Source organism: Rhinolophus sinicus, linkage group LG03, assembly GCF_036562045.2.
Source record: "Rhinolophus sinicus isolate RSC01 linkage group LG03, ASM3656204v1, whole genome shotgun sequence".
NCBI lineage: Eukaryota > Metazoa > Chordata > Mammalia > Chiroptera > Rhinolophidae > Rhinolophus > Rhinolophus sinicus.
The window spans coordinates 85,343,145-85,364,122 of NC_133753.1; the positions used below are offsets into that span (position 1 = coordinate 85,343,145).

At 38.8% G+C, this 20,978-nt stretch overlaps 1 protein-coding gene across 1 annotated transcript; it reads right to left on the reverse strand.

Moving 5' to 3' along the window:
- Nucleotides 1-1,114: 1,114 nt before the first annotated feature.
- Nucleotides 1,115-20,132, reverse strand: FBXO33 (F-box protein 33). The gene is made up of 4 exons (XM_019713655.2): nucleotides 19,453-20,132; nucleotides 5,482-5,592; nucleotides 4,234-4,919; nucleotides 1,115-2,446 (listed from the first exon to the last, which is right to left on the reverse strand). The coding sequence occupies exons 1-4, from the start codon at nucleotides 20,043-20,045 to the stop codon at nucleotides 2,175-2,177; spliced, it is 1,662 nt and encodes a 553-aa protein (XP_019569214.2). The 5' UTR covers nucleotides 20,046-20,132; the 3' UTR covers nucleotides 1,115-2,174.
- Nucleotides 20,133-20,978: the final 846 nt, after the last annotated feature.

Consider the following 20,978-nt stretch of genomic DNA (forward strand, 5'->3'; position numbering starts at 1 on the left):
AATGGAGATTTCAAAGCCAAACTAAAGCAATACAGGGGTTCATGAACTATTTAATACTGGCATATTGAAATATTTTTGCATCCAGAATAGGAATTTTTAAAAATAAGTTCTTATAGTCTATTAATTAAGTTTTACCACATCAATAATGTATTCTAAATGCATAATACACTTGTATTTTGTGCTAACCAGTCTTTTGTTGGTTTTAAGCTTGTATTTTGCCCAAGTGAATTAAAAACATTAAAACTTCCAAACTATTCTACCTAATACTTTTTATGACATATTCTCAAATTTAATCTTTGCTGCCCAGATTACAATAGGAGCTAACATATGATTATACACAATATAAGGATTATTGCAGTTTATTTAACACTAAAAGTTTTCATGCTTCATATACAATAAAATATATTTCAATGATCACTTTTTAATGCTTTATTCATTGATTAAAAGAATATACATTTAACATAAACCATATAACATCAGTCACCAGGTCAAACATTCAGCTGGTTTCCTTACAGTTTCTGTCAGGAGTTATTTTATCTGATCACATTTATAAGATAAAATCTCACCACATCTGGCATTTACACACACTGTGCCAGTGGATTCACACTACTGATGTACATATAAAATCCGCATGGTATGTGCTCACTGGAGACAAAATAGTGCACACCTGTCAAAAGGTCATTTTAATATAAGATGGTAAAACCATTTGTAAAACACATATAAACTTTTTCCATAAATAGAATCATATCTGGACATCTGTTGCATAAGTTGTGTTTCCAAAGCTTACAATAGAGCAGCCAGGTCTCAGCACTGCTGGGCACCCATGTTGGCTACTTACTTTATTATTGCAGACTGTCCTTTAACATTAAATGCACAACATTCGTACCACTTAAAACTGGGGTCAGGTGGAAGTCTCACAGAGACCACGTCTGTACCGCGGTTGCCCTGAAACAGTTAAATCGGCTTTTAAAGCCTCTCAGATATAACAAGGTTTTAAAACATACTTCATGGAATGTTCTTCATGTATCATAGCAGCTCATACCTGTGATAGAACAAGCGTTCAGTTTTTCCTTTCTACTTTACATTCACTATTCACAGTGAAACAGGTGCATGGTTTTTTTTTTGTTTTGTTTTTCAGAGTTCTGAGGTTGCTGACTGAGCCACAGCACAGCTGTGTACCACAGGTCGAAATTCGACCTTAAATATTACAATCTAGCAGTATCTGGCTGGCCAGAGTGGGCCGGCCCCTGCCAGCATGTGGGCACTTCTTCAGTTAAGTCTATTCTTTGGCAGCTGACACGCGCGCTGACAGAGAAAAATCCAGTGACTTGTTGCTAGGGATTTCACGACTAATGTTTGTTTGCAAGCATATGTGTTTACAACTCTGGGTTTTGATTTTCTCTTAGGAGGTTTTACCCTGGGGTATAGTTTATTTCTTCCTCTACTATTTGAAATCTGGGCTAAAAAGCTAACTTGAAAATATAATGTTATCGATAAATAAAATTATGTCAGATATAGTCTTAAAAAAAAAAAATCCAACAATTTGAATATTCATGTTTATGTAAATGCATTTAAAAAAGGGTTAAGCAATATTCTAACCTAGTACTATACAAAATTCAGAATGGGAATTGGTGATATCAATTTTATATATGTGATGAAAGTTAAAGTCTTGGTTCTTCTATTAAAGATAACTCATTTGGGGTATTATCCTCCCTTCCATTTCAAATAAAAATTAATGAAATGCTATTAGAATGCGTGGATTCAGTGCATTGCATACAAATCCACCAGGCTATGGATATATATCTATATATGTATAAAAATATTTTGGCTCCTGAGTTCTGAACTCTGACACACAAAGGATAGAAACATCAAAAAGGCAGAGTAACTCAGTGAAAAATAAAGTTAGCCAGCAACCTCAGACAGCCTTCAGTTGTATATTCTTAAGGTTTAGTAACAAGTCCATTAACCGTGAAAACCCTATACATCGTCACTTTGAACTTCTAAACCAATACCCGACTACTTTCTTTGATCAAGAAGTAGAATATACACATATAATTCTATGAAGCTAATACTGATTACACACAGCACAAAGGGATTAATTCACACTACTGAAAAAAACATAATAGAACCCTACTTGCATATGTAACCACAGGAATTGTACATTTAAAAACAAGCTAAATGTCTTCGCTGAAGCTTTGCATCTCTCTGTAAAAGTGACGATTTGGTTCAGTGAAGACACTGAGTGATTCGATGTCCATGACTGCGTGCCAAGGTTGACCCAGGCCCAGGGATACCTGCTCAATAAGGTTATGCACTGGATCCACATCCTGGTCGGCCAGTTCACCTTGGTCAAAATCAATGCTTTCTTCGGTGACTTCAAGCACTTTTAGATCAGAGCCACGAAGACGAGCAATGGCAATGAGGTTGTGTGCCCACACTGTGTAACCTTGAAAACAAGCAAAAGACAAGCACCGTCATTTCCTTGCGTTGCATTTTGTCTATTTGGTAAGTCTTGCACAAATTTTTATCTCAATTAGCACTTTGGTCCTTTTCCTTTAAATATATATTGAGATTTGAGATTGGAAAAGCAGTATGATTGTTTAGCCAGAAAAAAAAAAGCCTAGAAGTTTAATTTCGTCTCCAAGAACATCACCGTGGGAGGTGAGCTGGAAGGTGCTAATCCTATGCTGATATTGCTGCATTTAGTAGAATCAAAGACATTTAAAGCACAATATACAGCTTTGAATAGTGATGCATTGTAAAGAAAAATTTTTATCTAATATCATTAACAATACATAGCAAACTGGTATTTTTTTCATTAGTGAAAAATCATTCATAGTTCAAAGTTATGAAGTGACACTTTAAACTTTAAAGATAAATTGTTAATTGTCAGCAACTATGTGAAGTATAGAATAGTCATGGGAATGATCGGTACTAACTTCAGAATAATAACGCCTGGGAAGGAATAAAGGGAATAGATGGAGGGGCATTAGCTGTATGTAACGTCTTATTTCTTAAAAGAAAAAAAAAGCTTTAAAAAGACTGGGTTAAATTAACTTTTGAATAACCTGACATTTCTTTATCCTTAGAAAAATCCTCATTTTACTTCTTAACTTCAGTATTGGCCTAGTCTTTGCTACTACCTTTGCTTGCTGACCAAGATATAAAGCAAAACTTGAAAAGGAAAACACATATGCAGGCTAAAAAAGTATTTTCAAAAATAATGAAACATGGCTAATAAAAGAGTTTATGATATTCATAGAGACTATTTTGTATCCTATAAATGTCTTATAAGTACCAAAAAAGGAGGTAAAATGTTCTTCTAATTTGTCAGAATAGCAACTCGCTCTGCAAATGAGAATACTTTGTATTAAGATGAAAGGACCCAGTAAGAAAAAGAATTTGCCCAATCAGTGGAACCACCATTAAAAAATGTCATACAAATTACTATGTTGAGACCTAGAATCTAGAAGATGAGGCAGCGAGCATGAAAGAAATTGTACGTTCTCTTCTTTCTGTGTTATGTTTTTAAGAGATCTGTGATTACAGGAAACAGATCTACTGTAGGTACATAAATATGTATGTTTTCTTAGATAAATTTTTGTGAAATGCCATCATACAATGGAAGAAAAAAATAACAGGGAACTCTGAGCAGAACACTTGGGGTAGAAATATGACTTTCTACTCGTAACAGGTATATCTTACAGACCTTATACTTTTGAAAATCTGCATCAATTTGTTATAAGATTTCTTTTTATTTTCTTTTAATTTTATTGGGGAATATTGGGGAACAGTGTGTTTCTCCAGGGCCTATCAGCTCCAAGTCGTTGTCCTTTAATCTAGTTGTGGAGGGCACAGCTCAGCTCCAAGTCCAGTCGCCATTTTCAATCTTATTTGCAGGGGGCGCAGCCCACCATCCCATGTGGGAATTGAACTGGCAACCTTGTTGAGAGCTCACGCTCTAACCAACTGAGCCATCTAGCCGCCCTTCTGGAAGCTCAGCTGCAGCTCGTTGTCTTCAATCTAGTTGTGGAGGGCGCAGCTCACTCGCCCATGTGGGAATCGAACCAGCAACCCTGTTGTTCAGAGCTCCTGCTTTAACCAACTGAGCCACCTGGCTGGCCCTGTTATAAGATTTCTTGGCACTATAAATACTAATGCTATCTTCCTATTAACATAAAATGTTCTAGGTGTACTATTAATACCAAATTATAGTGAACAAAAATCACTTACCGTGAATTGCCAGAAGACAGAGCTTTGTGCACCTCCATGCTAATAAAACCAACGGATCTTCATTTCTGTTGTCACTAAGATCTGGAAAACCAGACGTGTCAATCACATCATTCATTAATATAAAATGAGTGAGGAACTTGTCATACTGCCTGGATATGAGATCAACAATAGCCCCTGAAACATAAGTGATGTAGCTGTCAAAATGAATCCTCTCTAGTGGTATACTGGGTTTCAGAATCTTTAACATATCTTCACTCTTGATATCAAAAGCCATTATATAGACCCGAAGGTTGGTGCTCTTTCGTGACAAGGCTTTCCAATGCTCATCGTTTGGCATGTTGTCCAGAGACTTGTGCATCACGGAAACATTATGGACCAGGAGAGACAGTCGCTGCAAAGGCACATGGTTGCTATCAGTTAATACTCTTGCCATCTCAGCTGTAAAGTCACAGAAATCCAGGGCAAGTGAGCGCAGATTCTCAAATCGCTCCAGTTCCACTGCAGTGATAAGGGTGCTGTTACCAGGAATATTGTTGTCCAGTAAACTCAGGTGCTCCATGGTGTTGGCAATAGAGTTTGAGAGAGATGATAGTGATGTTGGGGTTACTATTTCCAGCATAAACCCACAGGACAGCCATTTCAGTTGCCTACTATTACTCAGTATTTCTTCAAACAGCTGCTGAATTCTGTAAGGAAAACAAAAGCCACAACGATCCTGTTCATAGCTCTACTCTTTCAACTCTGCCTTTTGAAAACAGACAATGAAATGGCATGCAATGTGGAGATCCATTTTCTCTGTTAATTTCTATCCAACCCACAAGTATTATTATCATAAATACCACTAAATTCACACTTAAATGTGATTAAGATAGATACATTAAACCTCTAGATATATTAAACATGTAGATACATTAAACATATAGAAATATCCTCTCCATCCAAGGAAAGCAGCATTCTGCACCAGTATGGTAGAAAAGACTGATGGTATACAACTTATGTTACAGCAAAGGCAAGTAGAGAAATAACAGTTTAAAAGGCAGTAGTTACGCAGAAAATTCTTCGATTTGTCTTAAATATTTGACACGGAATGGCATATATCGATCACTGTACTTCATAGATAAGACATTTCTAGGACATATGTTCTTTTTAGAAAAAAAATCATTAGTCTTCTGACTTGTATCTTACAATGTCTCAGGAAAAAACTAAAATTATTAATATAAGCCCTTTTCCACTAACTATATAACTTACTGCTTAATTTTTTTGCCATCAGGGTCCACTTTGCTGAGGTATGTATTTGACAAATTTCCTTGCTGTTGTAGAACGCTTATGTCTCCAAAGAGGCTAAACTTCTGGAGGTTCCTACAAGGAAAATAATTTAAATGATTGTCTAAATAATTAATATACAAAAATACAAATATTAAAACTAAAAATTCACAGAAGGGGTATTCTAGAAAAATTTCTACCTTATAAACTCACTTAGACTCCAATTACGAACTTTCAGATTGCTTTTTACATACAATGAAAAGCAATGTGATACAGAAGAAACAGCATAAGCTTTAAGGAATGAGAACTAGGGTTTAACAATTAGTTCAGGAACTGAATATTTTAATGACCGTGGAAAAGTCTCTTAATGTCCCTCAATTCTTTATTAGTAATAATAAAACGTACCTTAAAGGGTTTATGTTTGAATAAATAACAAAATGACATGTGAAATAACTGTGTAAGCTCTAAATTTTATATAGATGTTAATTATGTAAAAATTTCCCAAACCAGTTAACTTAGTCAACATGTTAAATGCTCAAGTGTGGGGCACTGCCCTGAAGATGCCTTCTCAGTAAGAAATATTCTTTGGCTAAAATCTAGAGAAACTTCCCCCGTTTTATGATCAAATGTATAGCTTATTACCGAGAGATTAAAAAAACTATGTAAAAATCTTTCAGTTTTAGATAATTTTAGCTACAAAATACATACTTTTCTAATATTAAAATTCTACAGTAGAAAACAAAAAACTGAATACAGATAAAAAAACTTAAATGCCAATATGAGATTCCACTTATAACTTAGGATACCTTTAATAAGAAATGTGTATTGCAAGAGTGATAAAAGATTTAAGTAAATAATAACATTTCTTGATAATATGCCACATTTTCCTAAATTAATAACCTTAGGTTCACTAAAAAGCCCGATAAGTCTAAAATTTAGCTTGACGAATGCTCAGTAATTAGTTTATTCATTCAGACTAATAGTCTCTGAGCGCCTACTCTGTGCCAGGCAATGTGCACTCTACTGGAGACAAGACGGGACTCAAGCACTGTGAAGGACGGGCATACAGGGTCACATATTGCAGGGTATCTGACACTAAGTCACAGGAGGCTTCTCTAAATAAATCGATTAAAAGCGGATCTTAAGGATATGTGGGAGTTAACCAGGAGAAAGAGGCTCAGGAGAAGGTGTTACAGGAAGAAGGAAAAGCATGTGTAGAGCCCCTGAAATGGAGGGGAGCAGACTGAGCTTGTGATACCAAAAGGAATCCAGGCTATGGAGAGCAGGAACATGAAATGAGGCTGTAGCGGTAGATCAAGTTCTATATCAAATAGAAAAGTTTGATTTTTGTCTTCAAAATAATGAGATGCCCTAAAGTGCTTTTAAGCAGGGAATAATAACATGATTAAATTTGTCTGGAAAATATTGCTATAGTGTTAGAACAACCTGGAAGAACAGAGTGGGGAGACTAGTTAAAAGAGTATTTTAGTAACAGAGATGAGAAATAGTGGTACCTTAAATGGGTTTTGGTGGTAGAGGTGAAGAAAATAGACAGTCTCAAAGCTATATTTAGGAGCTAAAATGGACAGGGAGGGTTGCTGGATTAGCTATAGAGGGTGGGCAGTAGTCAAGAATAACTCCTAAATTTTCTGGGTTGTGGAACTGCACAGATGGTAGAACTTTTCTCTAAAACAGAGAGTCTTAGAAATGAGTCAGAAATTAAGGTTTAGGTTTTTTTTTTTTGAGTGGGGCGGTGGAGGTGAGGTGCTAGAATATTTACATCATGAACTTTATTCTGAGTATGCTGAGCTTGAGGTGTCTTTTAGACAATCAAGTTAAGATGTCGAGTAGGCTATTCCACATCTGGAACTGAGCAGTTATCTGGATAATAACTGAAGTCATGCGGCAATGGGGCTTAGGGTAAGAGTATAAATGAGAAAAAAAGCAGGCAAAAAGTTAAGTTGTGAGTAACTTCAATAATTAGAGAAGGAGAAGGCTGCAAAGGAGAAGTCAGAGGTTGGAGAAAAGTCAGGGATGTGGAAATCACAGAAATCAAGGGATAACTTTCACAAAAAACAAAGCAGTGTCAAACACTGCTTGCGAGGTCTTACAAGAATTCAACATGTCCATTTGGCTTAGCAACACGATGATCAGAATGGAAGTCGTTTATGTGGTGTGATGAGAAGAGGTCAGACTGGAAGTGAGGAAAGAGAGACAGTGGATACAAATTTTAAAAAATTTTTGCTGTGAAAAGGATAGATGGAAGGGACTTCAGAATTATAAACATTACTCACCAAAATATATATACATTTTTTTTAACCAAGGATGAAACTATATTGACACATCATAATCACCAAAGTCCATAGTTTACCTTGGGGTTCACTCTTGGTGTTGTACATTCTGTTGGTTTGGACCAATGTATAATGATATATATCCATCATTATAATATCACACAGAGCTTTTCAATGCCCTAAAAATCCTCTGTGCTCTGCCTGTTTATCTCTCCCCTCCCCACCTTTGGCAACCACTGATCTCTATTGTCTCCACAGTTTTGCTGTTTGTAGTGTCTCATATAGTTGGAATTATACAGTATCTAGCCTTTTCAGATTGCCTTTATTTACCTAGTAATATGTATTTAAGTTCCTCTATGTCTTTGTTTTTTTTTCTAAAGATTTTATTGGGGAAGGGGAACAGGACTTTATTGGGGAACAGTGTGTACTTCCAGGACTTTTTTCTAAGTCAAATTGTTGTCCTTTCAGTCTTAGTTGTGGAGGGTGCAGCTCAGCTCCAGGTCTAGTTGCCGTTGCTAGTTGCAGGAGGTACAGCCCACCATCCCTTGCGGGAGTCGAACTGGCAACCTTGTGGTTGAGAGGACGCACTCCAACCAACTGAGCCATCCGGGAGCTCAGCGGCAGCTCAGCTCAAGGTGCCATGTTCAATCTTAGTTGCAGGGGGCACTGCCCACCATCCCTTGTGGGACTCGAGGAATCGAACTGGCAACCTTGTGGTTGAGAGCCTGCTGGCCCATGTGGGAATCGAACCGGCAGCCTTCGGAGTTAGGAGCACGGAGCTCTAACCGCCTGGGCCACCGGGCCGGCCCTCTATGTCTTTTTATGGCTTGATCGCTCATTTCTTTTTAGCAAAGAATAATAATTTCACTGTCTGGATGTACCAAAGTTAACATATTCATTCACCTACTGAAAGACATCTTGGTTGTTCCCAATTCTGGTAATTATGAATAAATCTGTTATAAATGTCCACATGTAGGTTTTTGTGAGGACATGTTTTCAACTCCTTTGGGTCAATACCAAGGAGCATGATTGCTGGATTGTATCGTAAAAGTATGTTTAGTTTTGTAAGAAATTATATTCCATAGTGACGACCATTTTGCACTCCTTACAACAATGAATGAAAGTTCCTGTTGTTCCATTATCATTGTCAGGGTTTGATGTTGTCATTATTCTGGATTTTGACTTTTCTATAATAATAGTTAAGTAGTGCATGACAGGATTTTTGATGATGGGAAAAAATGCACAAGATAGAATATTAATGGAAAACCACATGTAGATTATTATTCTTATTTTGCAAAAGGATGCATCACATTTTACCAGCGATTATCTCTGGTGATTTTTTTTTTTTTTTTTTTTTAAGATTTTATTGGGGAAGGGGAACAGGACTTTATTGGGGAACAGTGTGGACTTCCAGGACTTTTTTCCAAGTCAAGTTGTTGTCCTTTCAATCTTAGTTGTGGAGGGCGCAGCTCAGCTCTAGGTCCAGTTGCCAGTTGCAGAGGGCACAGCCCACCATCCCTTGCGGGAGTTGAGGAATCGAACTGGCAACCTTGTGGTTGAGAGACCACTGGCCCATGTGGGAATCGAACCGGCAGCTTGCGGAGTTAGGAGCATGGAGCTCTAACCGCCTGAGCCACCGGGCCAGCCCTCTGGTGAATTTTTAATTTTGTTTTTTCTGTATTTTTCAAATATTATATTTTTACAAACATGTACTACTTGGGATTTCAGAAAAGAAATTTAAATTAGCTTTACATAGCTTTTCACCTTTATAAGAACTTAATTCACATTAAAATCATTTAAAATGAACAACCTGCACATTAGTAAAATTTAACAAATTAACACAAAGAGACTCTCTGGAAGATTTCTTTTAGTAATTTTTAAATATCCCAGCAATGTTAGAAACATGCCACTCCAGGAAAATTTAACAAAAATTCTTTCTATTTGCAGCAGTAAAATGGTAATAATCCTATTACAGTAGAACCAATAATACATGCATAAACTTCTGACATATGTAATTAATCACTGACATACTTTTGCAGCTGGAATGATTTGTGGGATCACCCAATTCAACAGCTTCTCTTTATAGATGAGGAAATTGAAGTGATTTGTCCAAGACTGCAATACCAGTTAGGGCAGAGCTAGGTAGAGAAACTTGGGTTCTGACTCCCATTTAGTTCACATGTTAATTCTTATAATTAAACTACATCCTTGAATACAATTGTCTTACTGAAAGGTATTGGGAAAGGTATAAATGGAGTATTTTAGAATAGTAGCATACGATAGATATTTGTGGAAAAATAATTTTAGGAACTTACTTTTCCATTCAAAATGAAATTTTATTAAGTAATAGAGAAAAGAGTAATTCACTTTAAAACTTAGGAAAAAAAAAACCACTGGCAATTCAAGGGCAATTTTCACATGTATCATGTTGAAGTTATAGATCATGGTGAAGCCAAAGAAACTGCATGTAGCTCCCAGGTGGCTCATTATTGTTTCAAATGATAAAAAAGGGGCTGAAAAGAACATCTAGGCAACAACACTACAATACAACCTACTGAACCATGGCAATAAAGAGGCCTCGTTTGAGGCCAGGAGACATATAAATAACAAGGGAATTGTGCCACATAATCCTTTTACTTAAAGATGAAATCCGTGACCTGAGTTTTATTTACTTAGTTTATTCATTCATTCATTCATTCATTCATTGAATCAGCCAGTGAGCTAAAGAAGCAAACAGGGTTCTTTCCTGCACAATGTGCAATTGCTCAAAAGGCATGTAACAAAAACGTATTGTGAAAACATTACAGTTGGTTAGAAACTTTTCATCTTAATTCTTCAAATTAATTTAGCTCTGTTCCTATGGTAATATTAATAGGATATAATCTACTTTCTAGTCCCTTTGCAAATTCTAAAATATGTTGTGAAAGAGCACAAAATCATAAACTGTTTGATAATCAATCGTTCTAAAACATGCAAAAACCCATAATATTGCCAGAAGATAATGAATTTCAACTTAATTGCATTCCTCTTTAATCCTATTTTTAAAAGTCATCAGTTTCAGATCCAGAGCTAAATCAGATCGCTAAGTACTTATAACTTAGAAACTTAGCTTACAGACTCTTCTCTTACTCTTTGCTCACTCAATTATTAAAGTATGCATTGTGTGCCAAAGAGTCTGTAGGCTAAGTTTCTAAGTGGTTACATTTTTCTAAGTGAAAAGTTATGGTGGTTACATTTCAAGTGTACATGAGTTTAGTCTCTTGGAGTGGAAATAAAGATTTTAAAAAGACTCATTTTTTAAAAAATTGAGTGAGAGTAACGAATTATTGATAACTTTGTTAGGTATATTAAGAACATTGTGGTTATATATAAAAATGTCCATAATTTTCAGAGTTTTACACTGAATTGTGTAGTATAAAATGACGTTGATATCTTGGATTTGCTTTACAATACTTCAGTAAAGATAAAAAGAAAGTAAATGTGGAAAAATCCTTAAATTATTGAATCTGGGTGATAGTTTTACTGTGTCTAGTTTTTGTGTGTTTGGAAATTTCATTAAAAAATTAGAAAACAAGGCAGTCATTTCTCTAATTGTGTAACTGGCAAGTTCATTTAACTACTCTGTGCCTCAGTTTCACCATCTGTAAAACAGGGATAATAATGGTGCCTATGTCACATGGTGTTGAATGCTGCTGCTTCTCTGGGAAAACTAGCTTAGGATTTTAAGGGTTGTCAAGAACACACTTATTCAGCTCTCTACAGTACTGGAAATACGACTAGGCCTAACCAAGCCCCATGACCCTGGTGGTAACTTTTGTATGGAGTGGTTGTGAATGCTTGAGAAGGTGGGTCTCAGCCACAGAAGATCAGTCTTTTGCCTTAAGTGACTACCTTTCCTCTTTGCCTTAAAATTTCCTTTTGAGGTTTCTAAGAGTGTGATTCTTTTTGAAGTTACCAGCAACATCTGTATAACAAATCAGGTTAAAAGATAGCTCAACTCTGGCCTCCCCCACGTTTCCTTGTCCACTTGAGAGATGTAACAGAAGAAGAGTACACATGATGACTGTCTGGATAGAAAAACATTTACCTGGGCTTAGAGGTATAGGTGATGAGAGCAGCTATTTGGAGGCAAATGGAAGGAAAAATCCTTGTGCAGAGTACCACCTGCTTCTTTCTTTCCACTTACTCCTACTATCTTGAACCCATAGTTCATCTGAGGGCCAGACTTAGGCAAATTCCAAGTAGTAACTGCTTTACATGAAGCAGGAAAGTGAAAAAGGAGAAAATGAAAATGCCAACTGACTGCAATAAAGAAGACCAGAAGTTTCCGGGGCAATTCAACAGAATGACTCAAATTTACGCAAGACGCATATGAACAGGGCACTGTGTGAAAGTACTTGGTGGTAAGAACAAAGATAAGCCATGTTTTCAGAAAATAAACTGTGTCTAAACTCTAGGTCTTTTTTTTTTTTTTTAAAGGAGTACAAGTCATTAACACAAAAGAAAACAAAATGAATAAAAACAGCCAAAGGAAAAATATTTTTAGACCTAGTAGGGAGTAGCAATTAAAGGGGCATTTGTAATGTTAGCCGAACAATTTCATCTTTTATACTTACATTCCGCTTCTAGAGGGCCTCCAGATAAAAATAAATACAAAATCATACTACTCCTCACTTCCACTGCTCCCATCCGGGTCCACACCACCGTCATCTCTTGCCTGGATTACTGCATCCATCTCCTAAACCAGCTCATCCCTTCTACCCTTGTCTTGCTTACAAACTATTCCCAACACAGTGCTAGAATGTTCCTTTTGAAGTATTATATTAGATCATGTCACGACTCAAAACGCTTTCATGGCTCCTCACCTCAGTAAAAGTCAAAGTCCTAAGGAGAACCTAATAAGGGCCTATTGATTTCCACATCACCTTCCCCTTCATCTGGCCGACCTCTTCTACATCTCATTGTTTTCAACAGTGTCTTAAGGATGCAGTTATAGTCCCACTGCAGTAACACTCCTCCGTGTACTGCTACTTCCCGAGGGCGAGGAGCGTGAGGGCCAGGACCAGGGCGAGGAGTGCGAGAGCGACAGACACTCCCATGGCTTGCTCACCCCCTCTCTTCAAATACTACTTCTGTCCTTGAGACTTTCCTTCAATTTCCTATTTTAGACAGCAACACTCTTTCCCACCTCCACCATTCCCATCTCCCTTCACTGCCTCATTTTGCTTCATGCATATATTACCAACTGTGGTGCTATATATTTTACTTATTTTTGTCTTCTTTTCTCACTAGAATAAACTCCGTGATGGCAGGGCTTTTTGACTACTGCTGTATCCCCAGTAGCTAGAACAGGGTCTGGCATTCAACAACTGTTTGTTGAATAGTATATTTACCTTAGTTCATGATAAAAACTAGGGCTAATTTAGATACACCTCAAACATCACAAATTTAGGGTGTAGACCAGTTTTCAGGTACAGTATATACTAGGACTCCCTCTAAAATAACACATTTGCCCAGAAAAGTGAAAATTCTTTTCTCAAAACCTGTGATTTTCACTTATCTTTTCAACCATAGTTTTAATATACATATTTAAGTTGTATAAAAACTTCCATTGAAAAGAGATACCTTTATTTTAAGCATAACAATTTCCCTATGAATTAAACAACCATCACTATATTTGACAGATTTTTATAAAAACCTACACATACAGATTTAGTGGGTTAGTTTGAGCAATTCCTCGAAAACAATCTTAACCACCTATGAACCTAAGAAATATTCCTTACAGTCTAACTGCAGAGGGCTGAAAACCGTTCATCTTTTTATGGTATTTCTGTTGGACTATTTAGTACAACTGAGGACCCAAAGGCTTCTGATGTCTTGCTCATGATGACCTCGTTCCCTCTTCTGTGGTTCAGAATTGCAGAACTTCATCTGTGGCAGTAACTTTAGTATGTTTCCTTTCATTTCAGAGGACCCAAAATTATTTCTTTGGTGTAATATAGTATCATGAGTGGCAAAATGCAAAACACAGCCACCTTAAATTTGAGTTAATACAGCCAAGTCTAATCACCTATGAAAAAGAGGAATACATAAGAAGTTCGTACTTTCAAAAGATGCTCTTAAAAAGCTTAAAACCTTTCATAATGCTGTAAAGTAGCTCATAAAATGCAACTTTTCCTTTTCTAAACTAATAAAAGCTAAAATAATCTACATCATAGCATAAATTCTTTCAGGTCAATTCTATTCTTTTTAGTTATGTTCACTATCAAGTGTGTTTTCATCCACATAACACTTTTTGATAACATATTTCATCTAACAAATGCTAATGAATGATCACACCCAAATCAAACAAACACAAACTCTTTAGAGAAGTGTTCTCTAATAGACCTTTTTGCCATGATGGAAATGCTGCAGCCGATGCTGTCCAATATGGTGGCCACTTACCACAGATGGCTATGGAGCACTTGAAATGTGGCTAGTATGACTAAATAAATCTTTCATTTTACTTAAAATTGAAATTGCTCTATGGGGCTAGTGGCTATCATATTGGACAGCACAGAGTTAGAGACCAGAAATAAGTCACCAGCTTATAAAAGTATGCCTTCTAGCTTTATTAGATCTGTTAACTAAAAGTGATTTCTTAGAATCTGCTTTAAAATTTACTTACGCAGTTACCACAGCAGAATTACCATCATCCTCAAATCCCAGGGATTATATAGAAAAGACTTTTTAAAATAAGACTGACATTTAAAATTGCTATTTAACATGCTATTAAAAGACAATTTTAACAGTACTAAGGACAAAAAAACTGAGTGAGTCTACCAGGGAAATGACAAATATTTGACTCTTCCTTTTCTTTATCTACACCGAAGCAGCCTCTTGGCTCTATTTCCAAAATATGTTCTAAATCCATCCACTTTTTTTCATCTCCACTACATTTCCATCATCTCCTGCCTAGATTAATGCAACAGCTTCTCATCCAGTCTCCCAGCTTCCTCTATTGCTCTGTCTTATCACTCATTCATTACACAGAAACCAGAACGATTGTCTTAAAATGCAAATCAGATCATATTACTCTTCTCCTTAAAAGTTTTTCAATGACTTCTTCTATTCTTAGAATAGTCTAAACTTCATTCCTAAACCCACATACCCCATTCCTTCCTCCCTCTGCATCTCAGAGCTCATCAGGACACCATTCTTATCCCTATTCACATGATCCTGCCATACTTTCTTTCTTACTGCTCCAACAGCCAAAAGTTTTGTCTGGCCTAAGGATGTGGTGCTTACTGTTTTTTCCTGCAAGGAATGCTAGTTGCTCAGGTCTTCAGATGGGCAACTCTTGTCATTCATGTTGCAGTTCAAATGTCTTTTTCCGAAGATTTTCCCTCACCACTCTACCTAATATTGTCACCTAGTCAATATTACACAGCCCTCTTTTCTTTTCAGATTTTCTTTTATTTTCACCACCTAAATATACTTTCTTTCGTTTACTTGTTTCTGTCTGCCTTTCCCCTCTAGAATGTTGAGTCCATGGGAATATGAGGTTGTCTTCACTGCTTGGCACAGTAGGCTCTCAATATATAGAGGGAAAAAAATAGATTTTTTTATAACTATCATCTTAGGTCCTATATAAATTGATCAAGTTGGGTGAACTCTTCTGGATGAACTCTTCGGAGGCAGCTTCACAACTAACACATTAAAATGCAAATAATTTAATCACCTCACTCAAAAGTGCTAGACGGCTTCATTTAAAACAGAAAAATATTTCACTCTGACAATCTTTCGTTGAGTTTTACTTCCTGTCCTCCATCCATCAGTTCTTAATCATTCTAAGAATGTATCTATGGCTAGAGAGCCCTAATTCCTCTCAGCAGCCCTCCCAGGAGGTTAGTTTCTTTAGCAGGTTAGAGTCTGATCCCATCCCAAAGACCTTGAAGCTATCCCTATGGAACCACTTTAATTTGTAAGGAGTCTGTTGAGTATGCACTGTCTCACCTCTCTTCAATACGGGCAACCGCCTCTTGGTAGTGTAGACTGGTCAGGGGTCCTATATATATTAATATATTTATTCTGTAAATGGGCTTCATTAAGCAAATAATAAAAGTAAGCTCTAAAAAGTAAACTGCTATTATTACATGTATTTATTAAACTATGATGGGGAAAAATATTTCAAGAAAAATAAGGCCAAGGGTTGTTAGTGATAACACCTTCAAGGCATTTTCTACCATTTTAGATAGTAATGGGACATGTCCAAAGAACTTTTTACTGATTTTAAGGTGTATTTTTAAATGGCCTTATCAGTTATTGGGTCTTGGTGCACTGGTGTTGAGAAAACAATACAAAGGTAAGACTTCCCTTCCCTGCCCATGTCAAATCACCAAGACCAAATCTAAGAATTATTAAAGACCTTCTACTACTAAGCTGACAGAGTCACAAAATAATCAATCTACAGACATCTAGTTAGAGTTGTAACCCAGAATTTTAAAAAGAAAGTCAACCTCATACAAATCTCTCACCTGTGACAGAATTCATCTTTTAAAAAAGGTATTGACCCCAATCTAGCATTTCACCCCAAAAAAGCTTAAAATATTTATATAGTCCAGAAAAGCATAAACCAGATGATAACAATGTACCTATGCCTACTGTTTAAGAGTAAGCATTTCTAGTGATTGAGTCTAGTTAGCTGTTATCATAAATCTTGTCCATGAACTCTCATTTTTCCTAAGGAGTCTGAAATACAGTCTTTCAATAGGCAGTACTCAACTTGACAACCAGATTAAATCCTAAAACTACATATCTAAATGTATTATTTTCAACTTCTAAGTACAATTTCTTGTAAGACAATAGCAGAAAAAAATTCAGCCTACTTAACCTATAATACAGTTGGATGAGTACATACTGTGTTTCTGTTCTTACTGTTCATCAAGGCAGGTATCCTAGCACCCTGTAAAGAAGGGAGATCTGAAAACTGGAGGACTGTGTTCTGCCCTCTGAGAAGCATTTTTGTACCTCAAGGATTTTGATCCTCATCAGCTGTTTCTAACACCTAAGATATCAGTAAGGTGGCTAAGTCACTCAGAGTACATGTGCAGATGAAACCCAGAAATCATGCAAAACAAAATGCCGAGTATCCTCGCAGAATGGTATCCTTGAAAATTTCCCACAATTCTAGGTTATAGTTTTAGTTCTTTTCCTGAGGGACATGAAAATAACTGGAACACAACAAAATAAGAGTCTGAATTGTATGAATTATATATATAAAGGAAAACAACACAAAGGCTGCAAACATAAAGCTTGTGACCTGATAGGTTTCATATCCTTTCCCTACTTAAAAAATAGCAGAAATTATAAAACAAAACTACTGTAAATTTAATTTGGAAATGTAAAGAACAACATCAACTGTTCATTTTTCTCATTAGTTATTAAATTTTACATTTTTAGAAAACCAAAAAACATGAAATTAAGTTGTTTTTGGTCTTCACTGAACCTGTCGGTAGTTTAAGTGATTATGGAAGGAAATAAGAATAGGCTTGACCAGTTGCCAAATAAACAACTTGGTTTAAAACATTATGAAATTTGTTAAAATTTAAAGAAAACTAGTCCCATTTATGTTTTTAACATTCACATTAATATTTCCAATATTACTAGGATGTCTCAAGACATTTTCAAAAATAAAGGTCAGATTAACTTATTTTCAAACACATAATTTAAAAAAACCCTTTGAAATATCATTAGTAGAAATAATACATGTAATGACACTACACTTTAATTTTAGACATACACAATGAATATGCTACCAAAGCCGCACAACATGCAGCACCATCCTTACAGTGAATGAATGACAAGAAAACCTTAAAATCAGGAATGATAGTGTGTTGTATTTGTATAGAAGTGACAGTTGACCCAGAAGGAAAGTCATAGGGTGGTCTTATAGACAGGTAGTCTGGGATGCTAATACAAGGGGAAGACTTATACTATACCACCATTTTGCCTATATAACGTTATCCATCCACCATCCATCAAACCAACCAGTTATTAAAACACTTAAAAGGAACTAGGCTCTGTGCAAGACTTGTTATGACTTAGACCAAAGGCACACATTTTTTGGATGGTTGTTCAGAAGTGCTATTGGGTCCCAGAACAGAAAAATCTAATTGGTACTCACTGAATTCACCCCCAGTCTCTATCTCATCAGTGGTTAAGTGTTCACTGACTGAATCTTTTCAACTTCTGGGTGAGTTGGCCCTGTAGCCAGCCATGCATTCAACTCTGACAAATAATCTCTAACCTGGTCAAGACCAATTTATAGCCTCAAAAGGCCTCTCTTGCTACATAAAATCAAAGTAAGGGAATGGAACGACTTGGTGTGAAGAGCAAGGGAAATACACAGGCCATTGGAATGATGGAGCCATGCTCTAGATACAACTTGGAGCTATATGCTTATTTCCAGCCCTTTTGATTCAGGCACAGAATTAAAAATATACATATATGGCTTAGCATTCAATATACTGTATTAATTGCAAAAGTAAGGACACTGCTCTTGGAGAAAAACAATGCTGTATGACAAATGTGCACATCAGTTGACCCTGTTAAGTATCAGTTTCCTTTCTATAAAATAGGGATAATAGCTGTTCTGCCTAACTCATAGGGTCAAATAAGAGTGCATATCAAAGTACTTGTAAACTGCGAAACTATTATTACTATGTACACTGCGCCTTTTTGACCCTTTGAACTTTCTTCCAACTCATAGTTTAATTGTAAGGTTAGAATATCCAGATACAGAAAATCAAAATTAATAGGATTTTGGAGAGAGCAACAGAGAAATAAGGGGAAATATACTGATTAGGATAATGGGTCATAACATAGGAAGTTAGTCCCAGAATTACAGTAAAGTCCTGATGCAAAACCAGGACAGTAACGTTCTTATTCTTTGCAGACAAGGGCCAGTTTGCCCAACACACACAATCACCATACTGTACTGTGCTACTTTTAGGTGAATCACTGGGGACAAGTTGATTCTGGAGGTGCAAGGCGTTGGGACTTCCAACCCTGATAATCAGGCTCTTCCCCAATCCCTAGGTTTAACAAGCACTCCTCCTACTCTTTGTGCCTGGCCTAGTTAATCAAAACTATTCCGGGTAAGAAAATGGCTGTCAAGGATTTCTTTTAGGGAGAATCTTTATAACTATGAGACACCAGTGGCATACCTACTCCTTCACCCACCACGAACTATCTGTTGAACGAACAGTTTCCGAGTCAAAAAAACCGAAATTATGTTTTGTTGCTCCCAAGACTCAGGCCTCACCGTCCAAGCTTCAGCTTTCCCATCTGTAAAATGAAGAATGATGGAGCCTCTCGGCTCCATCGCACCACCAGCGAGAGGATGAATTAGAGTGCCTGGAAGGCGCCAGAAGTGATGTCTGATAAACATCCAGTACATCACTGTTTTTAAAGTATTTTGATGAGTCCCGTTATGCCCTCCCGCCTCCAGGAAATCGCCAGGTTAGAACTGATACCCCCAGTCACTGAAGCAAGCAATGCTGAAGCCGGCCGGGCGTATCCGCACCGAATCTATTTCGGGGTGACAGGAAGGAAGCGACTCTGAGCCCCGGCGGGGGGGAGGGGGGAGGAAGGAGAGTGGACGGAAGGACCAAGAGGAGCCTACCTGTTGTTCCGGATGCTGACCAGCACGCACAGCACCAGCTCCAAGTAGGTGCGCAGCACTTCCAGCCAACGGGTTGAGAGCTGCAGGGCCTCGACTTCTTCCCCGCCAGTGCCGGTATCCGCGCCGCCTCGGTCTCCCGGGCCGCCGCCTCCGCTCAGGTAATTCTCCGCGGCGAACTCAACGCGCAGCTCTCGCACGAACCAGCCGCACTTGCGCATGAGGAATTCGAGCCGAGGCTGCTCCGCCGGTGAGATCCGGAGGCAGATGCGGAGCTGGGGCCACAGTGCCGGGTAGAAGAGGCACTCGCGCCAGTGCGAGCAGGAGGCCGAGGCCCGCAGCCTGTCGGGCGCCGGTAGGAAGGAGAAGATGTGCACGATCAGCTCGCTGGGCAGCGACGCGGCGCCCGCCGCCTGCCCGCACAGAGCCATCCGGCCCCGCCGACGGCTGCCGGCCCCCGGCCGCCCCCGCAGTCCCCGGAGCAGCCTCCGCAGCCGTCGCAGCCGCTGCCGCCGCCACCGCGCCGCCCGGGCGGCCCCGGCTCGGGTTCCAGCTCCCGGCGGTCGGGGCTGCGGCACTGACAAGAACAACAACATCAATGACAAGGAAGAAGGGGGCGGAACCGTCGTGAGTCTCGGCGGAACCAAGTGCAGCACAAGTTGCAGATAGGGGGAAAGGCCTCTGCGTGGGTGGTCACCAAATAGCCAGTCTCTAGTCTCTCAAACTCTACTCACGCACATCCAACTCTTGCAAACTCAGGAACTCTAAAACGGTCGCCTGTACCGTTTAAGGCCCGGAAGCCGCAGGATTTATTGTTAGGAAACGACGGCCCTCCCCGCATCTGGAGGCGGAGGCAGAGCAGTGGTAGGAGCTAAGTTTGACGTCGCTGGGGGTGGGAGGAGCTCGGCGCGGATGGGAGCGACTTCCGGGAGAGGGAAGCGCCCGGTTGCCGGTAGGGAGGGGAGGTGCGGCACGTGACCGCAGACGCACGCAGGCCGCTCGGGTGGGGCGGGAAGCGCGGGTAGTCCTCGTTTTGGGCGCCCCCTCTCGTCTCACTGCGGCTGCTGAATCCCATAAAATCTGTAAATCGGTTAATTTGGGCGCTCAGGCGGTGGATGTCGCAGAACACGCGTTAGTGTGAGGGGTCGTGACGCTTCTGTTTATTCGTTTATCAGTTGTTAGGCGGAAGACTCAGAGCCACAGCGGGGTCGTTTTCAGCCGTCCCACCTGTCCAGCGTATTGTTAAGAGTTTCTGAGAGCGAGCCACTAAGGAGCGGGAGCGGGCGCACTCACCTGCGAACGCGGATGGGCTGTGTTGGGAAAGGAGAGGCGCGGCGCCGGGCGGCGGAGTCGCCGGTCGGAGGCCGAAGTGCACTTTCTGCCGGGCGTGACTGTGCACACAGACCTCCGCGCACACCTGGTGTGTGGGGAAGGCGTGAGGGCAGCGCCACCACTTGGATTTAGAGGGAGAGGGAAAAAAGGCACACGAGTTAGATGGGCTGGTTGATTTATCACCCTCTTCTCCATGG

Coding starts and splice junctions, on each gene's coding strand:
- FBXO33 (XM_019713655.2), bottom strand. CDS start 20,045: ATGTTGTTGTTCTTGTCAGTGCCGCAGCCCCGACCGCCGGGAGCTGGA. Junction 5,593..19,452: donor GTCAGCATCCGGAACAACAG/GTAGGCTCCTCT, acceptor TTTTCCTTGTAG/GAACCTCCAGAAGTTTAGCC. Junction 4,920..5,481: donor GATGGCAAAAAAATTAAGCA/GTAAGTTATATA, acceptor TTTTCCTTACAG/AATTCAGCAGCTGTTTGAAG.